Below are 22,508 nucleotides of genomic sequence, written 5' to 3'. Positions count from 1 at the left end.
GTATATTTATAATCAACCTTTCTCTTGCTTTATCCACAATGATGGATTGATTATTATTCTGCATTGTGTGAAGAGCACTGCTTATAATGCCTAAAAATGCTGTTTATTTAGATTTTGAAACAGAGCTTTGGATTCTGAAGTGGTTAACTAATTCTATCACTTTTGGTAAGATTTGCAATGCAAAAAATATTTCTCAGAGTCTCTATGTACTTGCTGAGACAAGTTTACTCAAAGTGGATGCACAGTTAGTTACAGCAATACTCTCCTCCAACTCTTAAATCATTCATAGGAAACAGAGAGAATGACTTGGACGTTTCCAGGATAACCTGGAGCATCTCATTTGGAACTGTAGTGTGACCTCCAGGATAATCTCCCATTTTAATACACAATTTTATCTGCGGATATCACTGCACCCAGATTAAAACACACCTCCCACCGCACTACAATATCCTTGGAACTGAGATTATCATTTCATATTCGTCAAAACCTATCCCCCCTCCAGATGACACTTTGTTCCCATTTGAGCAGATGTAAAGCTGTTAAACTGTCAGTTTGATTTGACTTTTAACATTTAACTTTCAATGAAAGAGACACTGTACAATTAACAATCCCATGTGACTGTGATGGTCATGTGTTAGGCAAAAACCATTTGATTTCCCCCCTAGAGTTTGATTCTTAAGTATAGCCTCTGCTCTGTGTTTATCGATCATCACAGCTGAAGTTATTGAACGGTGCTAAGTTAAAATGTGCAGTCAAAGACTCATTGATGTTAAACGAATACATGATTACTGAGGCATTACTGGGCTTCACTCCCAGACTTGCTGAATCAATGTACAAATTCAACACAAAGCCTTTTCCTCTGCGGTCAAGTCGAAGGCACTTTGCCTTAACCTGGAGACTTTTATGCTGTCTTGTCTCAATGTCAAGGCTGTTATGAAAACTGAAGAGAGACCTTATGTCAGCTCTTAAATATAAAATTATTCCGCAGAAACTGAAATATGCATAGCTGTCTGTGGGGGCTAGATTTGTATACTTGTACTGATGGATAAATGACTGTGTAATGTGGAAGAAACGATTCAAGACCACATAGTGATTTACTGTAAAAAGTCAAATTTGTAATTGCATCTTTAAATATAAAATATGAATATGCTTTTTTTTTTTGGAATATAACAACTATAAGCAAGTAAAACTTAGCATTTGATTAAAAGAAATTACAATTAAATGTGTGAAAAATGTACAATAATTAATCATATTTTTAAAATATTTTTTAAAATGTACAAAATAATTTTAAAATAAATATTATGTAATCTAAAAATTATAAATATAAATATAAACTATTTTTAAAATTAAATTTATATTCATAAAAAAATAATTATTTTTTTCATTTAATTTAAGGTGCAGTGAAAGTGTTTTAGACTGTATTGGAGAGTCCCACAGATAAGTGAAGTGGGGTTAGATCAGTGCTAATATTAGTTCTCTATGAAGGGTGTGATCCACAGGAGACTCCAGCATTATATGGATGTGATACAGAGCACAATCACGGATTCAGGCTGAACAATGTCTCCAAGGAATTGATGGGGGAGGGATGGATGCAATCACAAACAATAGTGCAGCTCACCGTTACGTGTACATACGCATATGGACACTCACACACATGCATGCATGCACAAGGGCAAAGTTTATTCCAATTTGGAACAATCAAGATAGCTTAAAGCATGGTCTTCATTGTTTATTGTTTTATATCAAGGTTGAGGAGTGAATAGCCTGCCAAAACTACTCGCACACACAAATGGCATAGTTCCCAATATTATCTCCTTTTTCATGGCCATCTCTATGAACTCCTTGGCGACAGGCTAATTTAAGGATGTATGATATCATGACTGTAGTTGAACATTAGGAATGTTGGGACAAGTGCGATATAATCGGACATTATATGAGCAGGGTTGGTAAGATCCCAACAGGATGTATTTATGTGTTCCCTGACATCCGCCTGGTCATTTTTCTTCAGGATCTGAAGGTGTGAGAGTGAAGGGCAACCCAAGACAACCCAAGATGTTTCCTCTCATGTTAACTCATGTTATCGATTGCATATGCAGCAAACCTTAAATTAGCATCAGTCAATAGCTTAGGCCGCGCTGATCTGAGTCTTAGTCATGTCTGCCAGCACTTAGACCATCAATCAATGATGCTGCCAGAGTGTGTGTTTGTGTCCTCTAATAATATCCTTCTCTGTTTCTTTTTTCCAGCTGTATTTTGGGGAGATATTGCCTTGGATGAAGAGGACTTGAAAATGTTTCAGATCGATGGGACGATAGAGCTTTCGCAGCAGTCACATGGGAGACAGGGACACACATCTGGTAAGATACATCAGATATCACAGCGCTCCAGAATCTACTTGTCGACAGTAGTTTCAAATTAGCCAAATTGCGAACAACAGTGTTGAGGAAAGTTACTTTTAAAAGTAATTCATTACAATATTGCGTCACTCCCTAAAAAAGTAACTAATTGCGTTACTTAGTTACTTTTTATGAAATGTAATGCATTACATTACTTTTGTGTTACTTTTTTACTCACTTGGGCTGGGCTTGCTTGTTTGTTTTCACACCTTTCAAACCAAAAATTAAATGAATAAGCCTCAGCACTTTATTTCTCTCAACATGGGGACAGGAGAGCTGTCAGTCAATAAATGTGAAAAAGTAACTTGAGTTACTTATTTGAAAAAGTAACTTAGACATTTTGTAAATTGAAAAAGTAATGCGTTACTTTACTAGTTACTTGAAAAAGTAATCTGATTACGTAACTCATATTACTTATAGTGTGTTACCCCCAACACTGGCGAACAAATTACTCTTATGAACCAGATTTGTGAAACAGCCTCAAACTCACTTGTGATTTAGCATTTTGAATCTGACTCATTCAGTAAATCGTTCTGAGTCCTTACTGAGTTCACAACTGACTGAGATGTCCTCAGTTTAGTTTAGGATTCTAATGCACATGTTTTTTCAGCTGAGTTCAGTAGCAGATGTACAGTAGACAAGGTTAAAGCTGCAGTCAGCAGCTGCTAAGGGTTGTGGATTGTTTCTGGTGCAGAACAACAACAATGACTCTGTCTACAGTGAAGTTCAAGGTTTGAGCTTCTGTTTGACTCAGTCCTTGAAGCCACGCGTGTTCTTTTTTCATCCTGATGTCATGTTTGAAGTCAGACCTTCCTCCAGGCGTTAAATTCTCTGATCTAGCGCTGGCCTCTGTGCAGTTTCAACTGCAGGGTGACACACAGAAACAGGCACACACACACACACAGTAGTCTCTGTGGATTGTGTATTATATGCCTCGTTTCCACTGAGCGGTACGGTACAGAACAGTTCAGTACTGTACGCAATTTTTGCCGTTTCCATTGTCAGAAGTTGTGAATGGTACCCTAATTCTGAATCATACCGTGCCACTTTTTTGGGACCCTTCCATTGGGGTACCTAGCATAATAGTCCGATACTAAAGGGTGGAGCTAGACTCACTGCAGAACGTTGATTAGTTGACAGAGAATCGTCACTTGCGCGTGCTACAAGGGGAATGTTGCCAAATAGGAAAAATGCAACACAATACAGTTTCTTCTTGTGACAAACAGCCAGATGCTGAGAAGCAAGAACAAGATCTGCTGTATGTCCTCCATTGTTGTTCACTGTGTTGCTTTCTGCTTCGCGCAAGAATGACATCGATCGCTACTTTCTGACATACACCACACCTATCAAGTAAGGGTACTGTTGACAGTGGAAAGGCAAGCCAGATCAGAGTTTACCGTCCCGAATCATACTGAACTGTCCTATACCGCTTGGTGGAAACGAGGCATAAGATAATGTCTTGATCAGTCTGAGATGCTGAGCTGTCATGAGGATGGAATAGATGTCCATTATTGTGTTGTGGGCTGTGGGTGATTTAAAGTCATTAAACTCATATTGAAGTTGAAGAATGTGTGGGGATATTGGGAGTTTATAGCTTCAAGTGATTAGACTTGATAAATGCTCCTGTCTCAACTCCACTGCACCATCAGCAAACAACGGTGTGTGTGTTTGTGTTTGCATAGCAAAGTCTTTGTCTTTTACTCCTTATGTAATGGGAAAAGTGCAGAAGTGTGTGTGTGTGTGCAAATGTTTGTTTCTTTGTAAGTTAGAATAAACATTGTTAACAAAATCCTTCCTTGCTGTTATCTAAACTGACCAGTCAAAATGTGCGTGTGTGTGCATCTTTCCCAATGGCATATTGCTAAGGTAAACTGTCAGTGTGTCTAAAACAGGATACAATCATTGGTATGAGTAATGACTACTCACAGACTAACAGCCAACTAAGAGAACTCTACCTTGCTGGCAGCGGCATTGTCAGCAACATCACCTTTATCATCGTCTGAGTCTTTGGCAGCATGAAGACGGAAGCGAGACCAAAAAGACGATAAGGATTCAGCTTTGCGTTTCCGTTCTGACTTGGGTTGTTACAGGATGTGCCACCGGGCCAAAAGGGCAAACTGCATCAGGACCATGAATAGCAGGAGAACTGATGCATGTTTAAACCAGTCAGGACAGGTCCTCCTTGGATATTTCCAGATTCATCAGGATACTGTCGTGTAGACAACAGCACACACTTGTATACCTGCCAGTGTAATGTGTGTGAGATTGTGCGCAAATTAATCCCAAAGCTCAGACTTTTCCTGTGTCTTGGATTTAGAGTTTTGTTTGTTCCTGACTTTCCTGTTCGCATCATAGAAATTCCAGAGAGAGAGAGAGAGAGAGAGAGAGAGAGGGGGGAAAAATGCAAAAGGAAGATAGCAGAGGAACAGAGATGTGTGAATAGAGATGTTCAGTGAGAACCCTGGGAGTGAAAGACAAGAGTAGGTGAGATGTTGAATGAAGGAGAAGAGGATGGTGAATGGGGGATGAGGGGAGGTGAGGATAAATGGATAAAATAGGTGTGATAATGGCAGACAGCCAGTGATGAAAGTTTCTCGGCTAACTGACAGCGTTCATGTAACGTTATAATGGCACTAGTGCAATTTTCTATTGGAAATTTCCTACTTCCTACTTCTGAAGTTGTACAAGCTTGTTGCATTCAGTTGCTTTGTTATTGGAAAGAACAGGAATCATGGAGGACACCAGGATTATTCTTGCCTATTTATTGGGAAAATCTTAATAAAGCCAAAATTATATTTAGTGTCCCATTTATTGACAACCATATAAACTTCACCGCAGTACCTAGATAGTTAGCTTGCTGACAATTCTGGAATTTCAAATACAAATGTCAAATACAGGCTATTTTTGCTGTGTATAAAATATATAATACGCTTCAAATGATTATTCATATATGTAAATATGCACTTCTTTAACATCAAGACAAGGCACTTTAGCTGTTGTGGAAAAAGCAAATAAAGAACACCAGTCACAGCAGCAATCGTTCTCTTCTCCACCATGTTTAAAGTTTATGGCCTGCCCAACTCTGGAACTTGGGTATCAAAATTATCCCAGAGATTCCCAGTGGTAAATACGACTTCAGAGGGCTAATTATCGTTATTACGATAATTCCGATAGAATGTGAAGGCAGCATAAGCAGCAGCGTTTTACTCAGTGCTTAACAACAACACTCACACAATGTTCTCATAACATTATGATATCCCTCTCACAGCATTCTTCAAATAACTCCCTTTTATGTTTCTTTCTCTCAGGTGGTCTAGGAGAGCATAATCCCAGTAAGAAGAGAGGTTCATTATATCTGTTGCTGGACAGAATACGACGGTTAGGTTTTGGTAAGTTCACTCTTTATACATAAGCAAATGAAACACTAGAACTTTTTTTGTCCTATTTACCCTACAGCACCATCAATAAGACCTTTAGATTGTATGCCAATTAGTCCAACTGTACACTGAGCTGAGGACCGTCTGCCAAGTGTTTCATGAAGGGGGCAAAATTTATGTTTCTAATGTCTTTTTCTGAAAAAGCATAAAGTATAACAAATGAAATGAATTGGAAATATAACAGTGATCCAATGGCAGTAGTTCTCGAGTAAACAGCAGTACACTGATAGCAGTTCTCTCTCGAGTCAAGAGTCAGTTAATGGTTACAACAGTTCTTGAGTTACCAGTACACTGAACTGAGGAAACAGTTTGGACTCGGACATGTCCGCGAAGAACCGATGAGCTGCTGATACAACGAGGATGCGTGATCAGTTGAATTGAATGAGGGAGTGAAAAAAAGTTTTTTGTGGTTTATGTAAAAAGGTGAGTTGATTAAGACTAGTTGATTCACTTTATACGCTTTATACATGTAAAACATCCACATTTCGCATCATTATTGGGTGCTTTAATAATAGAATTGCATATACGTGACGTCATCACGTGATTACGTAAACGAACTGGTGAATCTATTTTTTTTAACTGGTTCATTGAAATAAAACTGTGCCAAAGGAGCAGTTTGCGGATAAGAATCAGATTTCCCATCACTCAACCTTACATTTCAAACCTCCATGGGAATGAGAAGGACATGGGAATTTTGTCTTCATGAAAATGATATATTGGGGTATAATTTTTTCGTTGTTACATATGTCGGGTTATGATTTTCAACACATAGTTACATACAGTATATAGCTAGTGCATAACCTGTCACCTACTCCTAAACAGTTTCTAGATATAAAACAATATACCTAACAGCCAGATAAAAGTACAGTCACAATCATTTAGATAATTTAGATTCAAATAATACACAGTAAAAAAGCAAAGGGACGGGATAAGAGAGGACCACAGGCGGAAACTCTAAGCATAATGTGTTGGAGCGCTACACAAAAAGCAATTTTTATATAGTTTAGAATGGTCAGGTTTAGGGTAAAAATATAAATGTAAAAATATATATAATAATCAATGTCAACTTTTTTAGGCATGCCAATTTATAAAGATGTTTTGAGAAACTATATTTATGATCATATAATTATTGATGCGAGTCATTCTATTGACACCAAAGGCTTTTTGAAACCAATGGGTTAGTAAAAAAGGCACGTGAGGGTGCTTTCAGCGTCTGTGTAGCAGTCCCGGCGCCAGGACATTTTACCAGGGGGGCTATCCCTTCTGCTCAGGGGGGCACATAGCGTGAGTGTCAGTGGGCGTTTGGTATCGATATAATTTAATTTTGCCTATAAAACAAAGTGATTAGTATTACTAATTATGTCACTATTCGCAAAGAAGAAAAATGTATTATAATTTTGCACTGGCCCGATGCACATCAGAACTGGTTCAAACTTTACGCAAACATTTTTTAAAAATAAGATGACGTTATAAACAAACATTATGAATGCATTATATAATAAATAAAATAACACCAACCTGCTGGAACAGCTGGAGTCTGCGGCGCTTACTCTCGTTGAACCTTCTCAGTAGAGCATCTTTCCATTCATCCCGAAATTTTCTTGTCAAGTCTCTTTCAAATGCCAGTTGCACTAAATGTGCCTTTCGCTGATGTAGCATGCTCCTTCGATTGTCCGTGAACACATTTTTCAGAGTAGAAAATGAGTTTTCGCACGTAGCTGTAGAAGCTCCAAATGTCAGCGCACATTTCATTGCGGCGAGTACACTAGGCATAGCTTCAAGCGTGGTATGATGCTCCTGGAGTATTTGTTTGAGAGTTAATTTCTCGCCACTAGAAATCGATCTAGCCAGTACTTTACGCAGGAATTGACGGGCCACAGCAAATTCTGAATGAATCACTTCCGAATTAGTTAAGTTCATCATATCTTGTACGAGTTGCGCATCCAAGAAAGTGCTGTCATACTGTGGATCAAAAGCTGAAAGAGCTTCAATTAACTTGCTATTTCTTTCTCCGAAACGCTCAGAGATTTCTGCAAGCACTACGTCCAAAGTACTGTAGTATAATCGTCTGAGCTCTTCTTGATTTCCCAAATCACCTTGAGCCTGGCCAATGCTTTCCTCCAGCAGATAATCTTGAAGGCCTTTGTTGATGGTGCGCTTTCGTTTGGGGGGTCTTGGCATTTCAGTGTCGTCAGCCTTCTCCCACAGCTCTAAGAAGTCAGATTCACTGCGCAAATTCGTAAGGCATTCTGAAGCACATGTAACTAATTTGACAGCACTTAGGAGGTCCATGTCCTCTGACTGCATCAGTTTGTTTGGAGCATCAAGCAGCTGTAGAATCTTATACACCATGTGGGCAATGAACTTGAAGCTCGTCTCTGATACTTCCCTAATCAGGCCAGCTGCTTCCATGCGCACCTCCGTCTCGTATCTGCGGTTTCCACTGATCACGGCTAACAATTCAGTGATGTCTTGAAAAGAATTCAGAATTGTTTTGACCGTTTGAAGATGCCCTGTCCATCGCTGTTCAAGTAATCTCTTAAGTTGCTGCCCTCCGTACAAGATGGCAACGGTTGGCTTCTTTATGAATTTATAAAGCAAATTACACACATTAAAGAAGTCTTCAACCGCAGGCTCTGTGGATATTGCATGAACTACCACAAGATGGAGCTGATGATTGAAGCAATGCACGTACGGAATCACTCTTCCTAATTTGTCCTGCAAAATTTTCTGTACTCCTCCATTTTTTCCAGACATGAGAGAGGCCCCGTCAAACACCTGGCTCAATATTTTAGAGCTCTGTAATTATTGTGTTGGTCAGGGTCTGGGCATCCCCTTTTTCAGTTGTTGTCATGGAAAGAAGTCGCTCTGTGACTTGATAATTGTCCTTAACAAAGCGAACGGTTATGGAAATATTTTCCATTCCAGTTGGGTCACGTGTGCCATCTACTTTGATTGTGTACCAGGAGTCTGCAACTTCTCGAACTATTTCTTCAGTCACCAGACTGCTCATGTTTGCAATGACGTCATTTTGAATTTCGTGAGAACTGTACGTTGCATTGCGTGGTATTGTCACTCCTTAACTCTGGGTCTTTTCGGAGGGTATAGTCGAATAATGAAAGGAAAAGTCCACTTCCATCCTCTGTTAGACTATCAAAAGCATCTGTGCTTCCCCTTAGTGGCAAATGATTCACAACAAGAAATTCAATCATGTCCACTACAGAAGAGAGGTAGTAGCGATTCCTAGCTAATTGGTTACTGTTAAACATAGTGGAAATTTCAAGTCCACTTTCAGCCCGTTTTTCTCTGTCTTTCCAGAGTGCCATACTTGTAATGTGTTCTTTTGACGCTCCATGTTTGTTAAGGCCTTTTCCCGCCTCTACAGCGTGCTTCCAATCACTGAAGCCCCTTACAGTGAAAGCTGAGTCTGATGGAGAAATTCAGTATTTCCTGCATGGAAAACAAAATGCAGCATCTGCTTCCACGGAGTATTCCAACCACTCCCGTGACGTATACCATGACGCAACAAATGATCGATGCTGGTTGTAGCAAAGGCGAAGAGGAAAACGTCTTAACCTGATTCGGTTTATCCTCACCAAGGTCGAGGGGCACTCTTGGCGGTCCAGACGTGCATGAGCTGGAGCATGAGGGCAGAGGATCAATCGATGTTGGTGTCTTGTCGACTGGCGTGTCTACTGAGTTGCTGTTGGATGCTTGCAACTGTACGATCGCATCTGGCAAACTATGGGACCGATTTGTCATATATTTCCGTATATCCATTTTTATACTGCCTTATGGTAATCTATCTAACGTTAGCTATCATTGATGAATCACGCGCAATTGTAAGAAGCTCCCTGATAGGCTAGCGTTACTAGGAGACAAATCTCCGCCTACTATCAGTCCGACAGTCATGTCAGATTTTTGCCTGATATTTTTTTAGTGGTTATGGTATGATTAAAACTCGCTTCAATTTAAAATGAGTAACGTTTTGTTTTTATTTTTTTTAATTGAAATTACACATCACATTTTATGTCACATTGTGCAATTTAATTACATTTTTAAGTTCTCTTCTGCCAGGCTTGGGAAAGGGGGCTTGAGATCATCGCAGGGTGGGCTAAGCCCCCCCAAGCCCCCCCTTGACGCTGGGCCTGCTGTGTAGTGATGCAAAAAAAAAAAATAGAAATTTAATTTAGCATTTTTATATCTTCAAAAACAAGTTGTATATCATATACATTATTTTTAATAAAATAAGAAAATTAATTTGTGCTTATTCTGTTCATTAGTGTTAGAATCAAATAAGAACCCACATATTTCATATTTCATTTCTGGAATGGATGCAAAAGTACACAAACCTACTGTAAGGTGTTTTCTATCATTCTATCTACTCTCTCTATGGTGCAGAGTCATGGCCAGTGAACAGCAGTAAAGATGTTTCAAGCTCCAAGGCTGGAGGAAGGAGTCTAAACGGCGGCAGAGGTGTGAAGTCTCGAATGCCACGTGCTGCCACATCCCGAGCTGAGAAGATCTGGCCCGGAGGAGTCATCCCTTACGTCATAGGAGGCAACTTTACTGGTAAGGGGACGTGTGTATGTGTGTTTAACATCAGCATATGAATGTGTGATTTACAAATGATTTCTGTGTGTGTTTCTCAGGAAGTCAGAGGGCCATGTTAAAACAAGCAATGAGACACTGGGAAAAACAGACGTGTGTGACCTTCATTGAGAAAACTGACGAGGAGAGCTACATCGTTTTCACCTACAGACCCTGCGGGTTTGTGTTTCTGCATTCACTATAATCATAATACATTTTAGACTAGTAATGCACACATTTATACTGTGTCCTTGTGCTTCTGCCACCAAGATGCTCATTAATAGTGCTGAGTGTTCAGTTAGTGGTCAGCTGGTGGAACTTCCACTGACTTTAGAGCCAAATGATAATGTAACTGACAGTGTTACTACATAACCTTTGCACAGTCAGACATCCAGAGTAATTTACATCCAAAGTAATTTGATTCAACATTTTTTGACATCACAAGCTAGAAGCTACGTTTGATTCATTGATCAGAAGTCATAATGAATCAATTTATACATTTGATACAAATTAAATCATTACATTTTATGCAGTGAGACTTATAGAATGTCTTAACAGAATGTCTGTCAACTGAACACATTACCACATTTGGGTGATTCTAGTGTTTACAGCTTTGTTAATTATTTTTGAATTTGTGTAAACTAGATTTGTATGTCATTAGCTAGACTTAGATGTTATTTTGAAAACCTTCACTTTAAAGTTGTGATGTAATGGAAGTAGTGACATCTTTTCTTCGTATTGTGTCGCACGTCTGAGACGGATTATCGAAAAAGAAAAAAATGTAGAGCTGGGACTTGGTTCTATTCATCGGTTGTTGATTGGATGGAGAAAGATCTGAATGTGAACTTGCAGACAACTATAAAAATGGGGAGAGGTAAAATTATAACAGAAGTTGGATAAGTGTTTGATATAATGTTTATGCACTAGGCAAATAATGCTGCGCATGCGTATTGTTGCAGTCAGACCCTCACACTGCTCCAATACCAATTTGTCTGACTGATAAGCACTGCTATTTCTGTTTAGTATGAGAAACGTGCCAAAAGCAGAACGAAACGGAGCTGCTTGTTTGCATTGTGCGGCACACTGAACATTTATTAGCTCGTCTCAAATCACACCGCAGCGTGAGCTTAGAGCGAATGCATTTACTCGCTGACTGTCTCAATCACGCGACCACTAAACAGCGCTGTGAGATCCAGTGAAAGGCGTTCCAGTTCAGTGCAAGAGTTTTCCTATACTAGCCACAAATCAAATACAGTAGTCAACATTTGAAGTGGATCAAAACCTTTCATCAAAGTTGTCCTAAAACCTTCTTCTTAGGACAGCTTAGTTCTTAGGACAACTTTGATGAACTTTTTTGATCCACTTCAAATGTTGACTACTGTAATTTGTGATTAAATGAATTTAAAACTAGATGAAACAGCACTGATATTGTGGCAGAAATGTGGGATATTCATATAGATTTTTTTATATTATTAACGTAGACATTAAATGTATCAAAGGAGATATGGAACATAATAACAGTATTTTTTGTTATTAAGCTATAGCAGTTTTTGTGGATTGTATTATACTAAATGTCTTTAGGCTACTGTTTTTCATAACAAATAGAAACAATATAGTTACTTTTTACCATGGTAGTGAGGTGCAGTGCGTGGTTTTAGCTGTGGTTAACATGATCCAAATACTATGTAAGACCAAATTGTACCCTATAAAATTTTACCCTATAAAAATGAGGTTGTTACAATTTTTACAGAAGTTACTATTTTTGTTGATGAACATAAATTTGCATCCTAAATCTAGCTACTGCTACTGTCACTCAACTCAAGCTACTGTCAAATTTGCATTTCTAAAGGTCCTTGCACACTGAGTCCAAAATTCTCGTCCAAAATTTTTGCACGTTATTTAGAAAATAGATAGGGTGAATTTTCATTTCATGCCGACTTTAAAATTCCTGATTTGAAACTATCAGGATTTAGAGACCAGTGTAGAGCTCTAAAACATATTTTCTTCAATGCATGAAACACTGCAAGGTTGGCTACCAGCTCCAGCACCGGCACTTTGGTAGTGTATGAAATCTAGTTTAGAGTTTTAAATTTTGACTTCTGCAGGCTGTTTGTAGTTTACATGTATTGAAAGTAAGAAAGGTTGAGTGAAACTCAGTGGTCATTAAGGAACACACTCAGATACTCAGCTCTCATTGTTATGAGTGTATCCTGTAATGTGTGTTTAAAACAAAGGTATGTGTGTGTTTGCGAGAGCGAGGGAGTGAGAGTCGGCTGAGATGACTACAGTCGGCCTGGCTTTCCTTCCTTTCCCGTTACCACGGTGAGCAAACCATCCATTGTTCTTAGGAATGGAATCCTAGCAGTGTGTTAACAAGGAAGAGAGAGAGAGAGAGAAAGAGAGAAGGGAAGTCGGAAATCACATAAGTCTAGATAAATATATTGTTGGTGATTGTTCATATCTGAAAACTTTGCGTTTAATTGATTATTTGATCACATGGAGCTTTGTTTAATGACACAACACCTGATAAGAAGGTTTTTAACCACTAATAGAAGTGTTACCAGTCTATGAATGTTATATCTGTTATTATGAATGGAAACTGAGGATGCGAATTGTCTGTGGTGATGGAAGGTGAGGTGAAATAATGATGTAGATCCAGACAGATTACAAAGAAATAGACAGAACGACCATTGACAGAAGGACAAGACTAGATTAGAGCGGAGGGAAGAGAGGTAGAGAGAGCATTACATAATATTATCCATCTCAGTGCAGTCATATCTCTTATAATCAGCAGACGTCATTCAGCTATAAACCTGCTGACAGACCAACACAAGCATTGAGCGTTAACCTTCTATGTGTCTGTATGTGCTTTTTAAGCATTTGGCATGTAGCTTGTGCCCATGTGTTTGTGTAGAGAAGGTGCTGACAGCCTTAATGACTGATTCCTTTGCACAAATATTGATTAAATATAAAGACAAGATTTTACAAGGTTGGATACATGTATGTTGCATATCTGTGTGTAGGTTGTAAGCAAGTCACTAGTTAAAAATGGTAATTAAGTTCAGCTCAGTTGAATTTTTTTGTATAATACAAATGCTTCCAAAGCAGCATTACAGAAAATAGACAATATTCAATATTCCTTTCTCTTTTTTGATGTAGATTGATGAATGTGTTTTATTTTGAGCCTGTTTCCTTATATTAGTTTGAATATATCTCTGTGTGTGTCTGCTCCACACTATCAATGGCTATGAAATGAGGGATTAAGGTGTTCTAATCCAAGTTATAAATAGTGAGCGACTGGAATCGAGATTACTGCTTTGTTTGTGTGTCTGAGACATTCTAAATGGTAGACTAGTGAGATTCCATCTGGATTCCTCGGACTCTGACTTCACAGGTTTACCCTTTCTTTGGCCCTGTTTCCACCTGGTATTAAGATTGTGAGTTCATTGAGACCCTTCCCTCCCACTGTTGTGCTGATCACTTTATGAATATATCACAAATTATGCATCTTAAAGGTAGGGTAGGCAATTTTGGAGAGGCTAGCAATAGCAAGCTAGCTTTGAAAGCATAAGATCCCACCCCCTCCCTTCAGAGCGCTTCCCAAAGCCACACCTCCTCCAAAACACATGAACGCGCACAGCCAGAGCAGAGTCTGCAAATCATCACAAGAGACTGCGTTATGTGACTTCATGTCTCAAAGAACATAAAATTACAATAATGATTGTAAACAACTTACAGAGCTCTGACTTACACCACCTGACTGCTGCAGATTCATTTCGCCGTTGATAACGTTGCCATAGAAATCCATAAATCTGAGTCTGAGGATGTGAACAGCTCTGGGTAGAATGTCACGGGGTGCCATCTTGTAATTACGGTTACAACATGGCATGAACGCAGCATAAGCTCGTTGTTTTGGTTCAGGAGGAACTGTAAAAGGTGGTTGCTGTTTGTATGCATAGCCTCTGCATAACTTCATGAAACGTGATGTCTGCGTGAGCAGGGTGCGCGGAAGTATGGAAATACATAGGTTGACAAAGCACTTTACTCTTTTTATAATGAAGTATTAAATAAAGTATAACTAGTACAATATAATATAATACAATAACTAAATATAACTATAAACAATAACTACATCTGAATTCAAAACAATAAAATTACCAAGTAAATTTATCACAACTAAATGTTAGTGTTACAAAAGCAAACCTTAGAAATTGAGTGATTAACTTCACGATACCATTCGGTACTGTCTTATTTTCCACTCACTGATCTGATTATAGATTATATTGTCTATATTATAGATCATTGTTTTCAAAACGACACACCTCTTCCAATGTTGCAACTCGTGTATCATCTAGAATTCTGTGTTTTTTACTTTTAAATACAACTTTGCTTGGTCATTCATGTGCCTGGAACTCGTAATTATGATATTTCCAACTCAGCTGGAAGGAAACATCATATTACTACATTGTAGAACAGTCTTCACTTTCATACAGCATAAATACATCTCTCTTGCCAACATTCTGTTGTTATTCAGAAAAACAACTGGAAAAAAAGAATAAAAAAGAACAGCATACAGAACTGGTCAGCATATACTAACATAGCTGACCACAACACACACAAACACACACGCGCACACACACACACACACACACACACACACACACACACACACACACACACACACACACACACACACACACACACACACACACGCAGTCAGCAGGGTTGTGAGGCTACTGGCAATATTGCTGTTAATAATAATCGGATTTGCAGGCTTGTACAAACACCAGCAAGTGAAACAATTCACCTTAATGTGCCAAATATTCTCCCCTTCTTAATGCAACACACATAATACAGTGCAACTTGAATAGCGCTGTGCAGACACAATCATATATATTGTAATTCTTTTTCTCACAATATTGCATCAAAAAATAAACAGCAGGGAGGGAAAATAAACAGTTTTGGTACTGTAATGGCCAAGATTCCCCATTTGATGTCCAACTTAAAATCTGGCTTCTGAAGCAAAAACACTGCTTTAGACTGTCTTTTGTGATGTACTTTGGGACCCACCTGTCTCTCTTTAGTTCCTATCTGTCTCTCCTGTGATTCATTGCAGTAGCACTCAGTCAGAGGTGAACAATGTGTGCTTATTTGTTGTTAAGGAAACAACACAGCAAGAATCTGAAAGCTAACCTCAACTCACCCTAATCACCATTAATCAGCTCTCATCATTTCACACTATCCCCTGCTCACCCCACAGTAAACTACATTACCCCAAACAACTAAGCATTATCCCAGCTCACCTCCCATCACCCCCTCATTACACTCATTGTAGCACTTTATGACACTTCTGTGACATAACCAGAATCAGAGTAATTCAAGAGTGGGATGAGCCAACAAGATGCTGACATTTAATTGAGATCTTCAGACATTTAACTTTTTATTTTTTGGTTCTCTAGGTGTTGCTCTTATGTCGGTCGTCGTGGCAATGGACCCCAGGCAATATCCATTGGGAAGAACTGCGACAAGTTTGGCATTGTCGTTCATGAACTTGGTCACGTAATTGGCTTTTGGCACGAGCATACGCGACCTGACCGTGACGATCATGTGACCATAATCCGAGACAACATCCAACCAGGTACTACATGACCCATGACTCAAGTCTTTGCATCCTACCAGGTAATTTGTTCAATATGGCTGCATTTCACAGTGGCAGAAAATCAGAGATTTTTTTAATATGCTCTCATAATTTTTGTCCATCCATTACCAAAATGTTCATGCTTCAAAACATTCATAAAGACATTGTAAAAGTAATCCATATGAACCGAGCAGTTTAATCCATGTCTTCTGAAGAGACATTATCGCTTTATGATTTAACTAAACAAATTTAATTAAGGCTTTTATTCACATTTAAACATTGATCAATGCAAATACATAGAGCTTATCAAATATATTAAACACGGAAGCTCATCCGTGGTTGTTGATGCGTGAGAACAAACCTCATTGGTTCTCACACGTTAAGCGAGCACACACTATCCATTTAAATTAAGATTTGATTAATGAATTTGTGCTTTGGATTTGCATTTAAATAACATTGTGTCAGTTACTGTATGTTAAGAATTTTCAGTGTTACTGATCACCATCTTTGGTATTTATTTTACTCTCTCTGTGGTGACAGGCATTATTCATGGCTATCACAAGAATAGAAATGGCGCTTGGCTTCAAATATTTGTTCATACAGACAGTATTTGAACTGTTGTTGTACGAACAGAACAATTTGAGAGTTCAACTGTTAGTATATCAAGCCTAAACACAGTTTGATCCTGTGAGCCAAAACTTCTGTTTCAATACGAGTGTATCTGTGTGCACTCAGGTCAGGAGTATAACTTCATCAAGATGGAACCAGGTGATGTCAACTCTCTTGGTGAGCCGTATGATTTTGACAGCATCATGCATTATGCCAGAAACACTTTCTCCAGGTGAGACTTCTGTCACACACAAGGAATTTCACACTCAGTAATTTAATACACAACTTTCTAAGCATTCTGCTTTTCCTCTTTCTCTTCCGTAGGGGAATGTTTTTGGACACAATTCTTCCCTCTCGTGATGAGAATGGCGTCAGGCCTGCTATCGGGCAAAGAACTAGACTCAGCAAAGGAGATATATCGCAAGCTAAGAAGTTGTACAGATGCCCAGGTAGGCCTACAGTGTATGTGAGAGAGAAAGTGAAAATTTAAATGAACCAAGGGTGTTAACTACAGGATGATGACCACTTTAGGAGCAGAGAAGTGTCTCCAGCTAATATTGCGGTTTATATGTGTGTATGTGTGTGTTAGCTTGCATGAGATCATACTGTTTTACATGAGATCATTTGTTTTTGTCAGTTTTATGATGCACATACACTTTTTGCGGTGGCTCATTGGAAAACACTAATGCCTCACTGCAAGAATGTCACTTGTTTAAAGGAACACTCCACTTTTTTTGAAAATAGTCTCATTTTTCAACTCCCCTAGAGTTAAACAGTTGAGTTTTACCGATCTCCGGGTCTGGCGGTGCCACTTTTAGCATAGCTTAGCATAGTTCATTAAATCTGATTAGACCGTTAGCATCTCGTTAAAAAATGACCAAAGAGTTTCAGTATTTTTCCTATTTAAAACTTGACTCTTCTGTAGTTACATCGTGTACTAAGACCGAAGGAAAATTAAAAGTTGCAATTTTCTAGGCCGATATGGCTAGGAACTATACTGTCATTCCAGTGTAATAATCAAGGAACTTTGCTGCCGTACCATGGCTGCAGCAGGCGCAATAATATTACGCAGCGTCTCTCACAAATGTCTCCATGGTTGCAAGGCACGCTCCCTGTGCAAGCAGGGGGTCAGAGGCGCTGCGACAGTATAGTTAATGACAGTATAGTTCCTAGTCATATCGGCCTAAAAAATCGCAACTTTTAATTTTCCTTCGGTCTTAGTACACGATGTAACTACAGAAGAGTCAAGTTTTAAATAGGAAAAATATTGAAACTCTTTGGTCATTTTTTAACGAGATGCTAACGATCTAATCAGATTCAATGAACTATGCTAAGCTATGCTAAAAGTGTTACCGCCAGACCCGGAGATCGGCTGAATGGATTCGAAAACGGTAAAACTCAACTGTTTAACTCTAGGGGAGTTGGAAAATGAGCCTATTTTTAAAAAAAGTGGAGTGTTCCTTTAAGTTCCGGCTGAGCCAGGTGGCCTTTCTATGTGGAGTTTGCATGTTCTCCCCATGTTGGCATGGGTTTCCCCCAGGTGCTCTGGTTTCACCCATAATCCAAAGACATTAAATTGCAACCCTACAATGGGACAAGTGGTTTGTTGAATGGATGGGTGTGCATTGTGCTCAGGAAAGAGAAGACAGCCACCCTGACATTTCACAGACAAAGAGCATAGGATCCTCTCGCTCTACTGCCTGTGTGTGTGTTTGTCCATGTGAGTGGCACATGAGTGTGTTACTTTACTGCTGTATTGTTTTGAGTTCATGCACTAGTGAGGGTGTGTGTGTGTAAATGCGTAATGCATGGCCTACTTCACATACAAAGACAAAGCTCTCTCCCTTCAACAGTCTGTGACAAGATTTGTGAACTGAATGCCCACTTTCATTTTACAATTTGCCTAAATGAGCAGTTTTCTAGAGAAGTTAAGTAGAATGTCTGAACTGTTCTTTTCCGTTCAAGGTATGCGAAGGGAAAATTCTCCCAAAAGGACAAAATGCATAATAAACGTCCCATAAAAGTAGCCCAGATGATTCATGCAAGTCTTCAATTATATTTTTGTGATTCTTTTTTGTCCTTTTTGGTTCTTGACTGTATAAATCACCATAGACCTTCGTATGGAAAAGAGCAGCTTGGATATTCTGCCTAACATCTGCTTTTGTTTTGTGGAAGAAAGAAAATAATTAGGGCTGTCACATGTGATTATTTCAAAATCCTTAACACATTAAAATAATTTAATGCAAATAATGCAAATAAATGACTGAAGCACATGAAATTGCATCATTAAAGGGTTAGTTCACTCAAAAATGAAAATTATGTCATTTATTACCCACCCTCATGTCGTTCCACACCCGTAAGACCTTCACTCATCTTCGGAACACAAATGAAGATCTTTTTGATAAAATCCAGTGGCTCAGTGAGGCCTGCATTGCCAGCAATAACACTCCCTTTTTCAATGCCCAGAAAGCTACTAAAAACATATTTAAAACAGTTCATGTGACTACAGTGGTTCAACTCTAATATTATAAACCGACTAGAATACTTTTTGTGCGGCAAAAATAACAAAATAGTGACTTTATTCAACAATATCTAGTGATGGGCGATTTCAGAACACTGCTTCATGAAGCTTCAAAGCTTTATGAATCTTTCAGTGGTTCAGAGCACCCCCACAGTGGTGAACCATTGCAATTTCAAAGCGCTTATGACTCTTAATCCTCGTTTACTGAAATCATTCGATTTTGGCGCTCTGAACCACTGATTCGAAACAAATGATTCGTAAAGATTCGAAGCTTCATGAAGCATCGTTTTGAAATCGCCCATCACTGAGGGTGAGTAATTAATGAGGGTGAGTAATTAATGATATAATTTTCATTTCTGGGTGAACTAACCCTTTAATATAATTTACGTCACGCAGTTAGATGATCTTAGAAGTTGGGAGATTATCACACTGAGCATCTACAATGGCACAAGCAACAAGCAACTGTAACCCTACACTCCCAGAAAGTTGTCCAATAAACAAATTAATTCGAAAAATCAGTCCAAAACAGCGATAATGTAAAGAAAACGAAATTAAAGAGATGGAACAACAACAACAAAATACCAGAGACTGCAACAACAACAGACAACAAACATTTGTGTGAAGGGATTATGAGATAGCCAAAACTTTAGTTTAAAAGAATACAAAGACATTTTATCGGTCATAACTTCTGGAGAAAAATAGCGCAGACACTAGACAAAGAGGAAACTTTCTATAGTGCATGTTTTCGACTGCCTGTGTTCGCGCACACTATCAAAAGGAGTATACTTTTAAAAAAGGCTATGTGTTCAACTCAGCACGCGTGAGTCTGTTATATTAATGCACAAACAAACCATGTATGTGCGCTCTTGACACACTGAACGCACATTGTATTTATGCACAGACGCATTTCAGTAAATTCATGTTGTTTCCACAAATATTCAGGGTGTTTTGATTTGTCATGTGTATGTTGCTGTGTTTAGTAATTCTGAATGGATCCGTGTACTTAGGTATATGCAGTCAGGTCAGGGTGGTTGGTTTAGTTTTAATTTTAGTTTTTTTTTTTTTTGGCATCTCCATGTGGTCCTGTTCGGTATGGCAACTTGACCTGTCTAAAATGTAAACAAGCTCTTTGCTGTTGCACTGTACAAATACTATACACTGTTTTTTTTCATGGGTTCTTTTGGTGTGGATAAATTTATGAATTATATGGACTCCTTATATCATTTGGTTATTTGGTGTCCTTTTGGGAGTATCCAAGTGTCCTTTTTTTGGAAAGACACCTAAATTTACCTTAAAAAAAGCTTGCAGAAAATACAGTTTTTTGAGAATCACCCTTCAGTCTGAGAGTTTACTTTGCTGGATATAGCAAATGATGACAAAATGAACATGTTAAACAAGAAAAATGGTATATGCTTAACTTCACTGTACAGTACGACTGTGACTGATCACGATTATTTTCACAAAAAGGTTGTGATTATTCGTGATTAAAAAATTGACACCCCTAAAATTAATTTAACATGGGGTGAGTAAATTACATCATTTTCATTGTAAGTTTTGGAAACTACTGTTGTAAGTCCAACGTTCATATCTCTGCTGTTACATACAGGTTATCAGTAAAAGTTTAGTCTGAAATAGGGGTGACTGTCTCCACCCAAGCCAAAGATAACAGCTTATCTAATGCGTGACTGTGCACCGGATTGTTCTGTGACTTGACTACGTCTTTATATTTCCTTGAAATTTACACCCAATGAGCTGTGATGAAAAACAGAGGCCTCTCAGACTAATGTTTGGCTAACCGCTACATCGCTAATTGGGAGAAACATTTGGCAAATGTTAGCAGAAGATTTGGCTTCTCTTGAACAGAGAATCTGCTCCCCTATCCTGCACTGTTTGGCTCCTGAGATCTCATTAGAACAGTCAATAGGTCTTTGTTAATTCATTGTGTGTGTGTGGATCTGTTTCCTGCACTGCTATTTAGTGGTGGCGGTCGGCCACTGCTGAATATACAGTGCTACGGCACAAGAATTTTTAGTTGTGAACATCTTTCTATTGTGTTGTCTTCCCGGCTGCATGAAAAAAACAAACATTCAGGACATCCAGTGCAGGGCTCTACGCTAACATTTTTCTTTTCACAAGTGCTCCTAATAAAAAAAATTTAGGAGCACTTCTGATCAATAACAGACACTAACTTTACAGGGCGATATTTGCCCCTTTAAATTAATTTCCACAGGCATTTTTACCATTATAAGAGCAATTTTTTTTCTAATCTTATTAAATGTATGTATCATATTTCGTCAATTTCTTAAATTAAAATAGAAAATTTGTTTTTTAAATGTTAAACAATAAATTCAGTTTAGACCCAGTCAGACTGTTACCTATCAAAATAAATCATCAAAAATCTTTGCACTGCAGAAGTGGCACAGAAGCTCCATCTGAAGTGGTTTTTAGACATATTTACATAGACTGCTTAATGCAGCTCATTGGTAAATAATGTTGTACGAATGTTTTTAAATATATTTTTGAATTTAGAAATATGTAAAAAATTACATATTTGATATTTTAAGTAAAATAAAAATAAAGTAAATATGAAAATAAATGTATTACATTTACCGCCAGTAGGTGGCGGTAAATCTTAATGTGCAAGTCATTCATTCAGTCGTTCAAAAACGCAGATTCATTCATTCACCGTGGCTTGGAGATACGCAACAGTTCTGGTGTGGCTTTGTTTGAAACTGTTTTCACGAAATAGAGCAAAAACAGACATTATTGTGTCTAATGTTAAATCACTTAATATCAACTTGTTTATTGGACTTAAATAAGATCAGTAAGTATCACGTTTGCAATCATGCCAATACTCTGAGAAACAGGAGTCTACTTGTGTAATATTAGCCTACTTAACTTAGGCTACATATTAGGCTTGCTGCAATAGACGGTGTTACCTGTGTTCAGCTGCAACACCTGTTATATCACTTGCCCACCGTGACCGCGGCACCACCGTCACCGTCGTTTTAGTTTTTTATAGTAATAAAAATAATTTAGTTTAGTTAAAGAACAGATACAGTTAAAAACGTGTCTGCTCAATTCAGTGAGAGCTGAACAAGTGTTGCAGCAGGAGTCAGATTTCACCTCACTTCGGCCATTTCGCCTCACTTCTCTGAATGACGATGGATGAAGATTTGGTTGAAAAAAAGCAAAATGTAAAAGCATATTTAAGCGAGTTTGTCATTGTACTGTTTTGTTGTTGTATTTTTTCATTAAGAATAATGATGAACCCACCCACCATTCAAGCAATTGCCGCCTCCGAATTGCCGCTAATT

General features: G+C 38.4%; 1 protein-coding gene across 2 annotated transcripts in view; it reads left to right on the top strand.

The window, feature by feature from the left end:
* tll1 (tolloid-like 1) overlaps positions 1-22,508 on the top strand; it is a 52,720-nt gene that overhangs the window by 12,814 nt on the left and 17,398 nt on the right. For both annotated transcript variants that reach the window (XM_051903897.1, XM_051903889.1), the window contains exons 3-9: positions 2,247-2,357; positions 5,705-5,785; positions 10,235-10,405; positions 10,486-10,603; positions 15,883-16,061; positions 16,797-16,902; positions 16,995-17,119. In XM_051903897.1, the coding sequence (XP_051759857.1) occupies positions 2,247-2,357; positions 5,705-5,785; positions 10,235-10,405; positions 10,486-10,603; positions 15,883-16,061; positions 16,797-16,902; positions 16,995-17,119 (891 nt within the window). The remainder of the gene's footprint in view (positions 1-2,246; positions 2,358-5,704; positions 5,786-10,234; positions 10,406-10,485; positions 10,604-15,882; positions 16,062-16,796; positions 16,903-16,994; positions 17,120-22,508) is intronic.

This window comes from Ctenopharyngodon idella, chromosome 1, assembly GCF_019924925.1.
Source record: "Ctenopharyngodon idella isolate HZGC_01 chromosome 1, HZGC01, whole genome shotgun sequence".
NCBI classification, from domain to species: domain Eukaryota; kingdom Metazoa; phylum Chordata; class Actinopteri; order Cypriniformes; family Xenocyprididae; genus Ctenopharyngodon; species Ctenopharyngodon idella.
The sequence above is the reverse complement of the archived record's forward strand: the minus strand, read 5'-3'. Positions and strand labels throughout refer to the sequence as shown.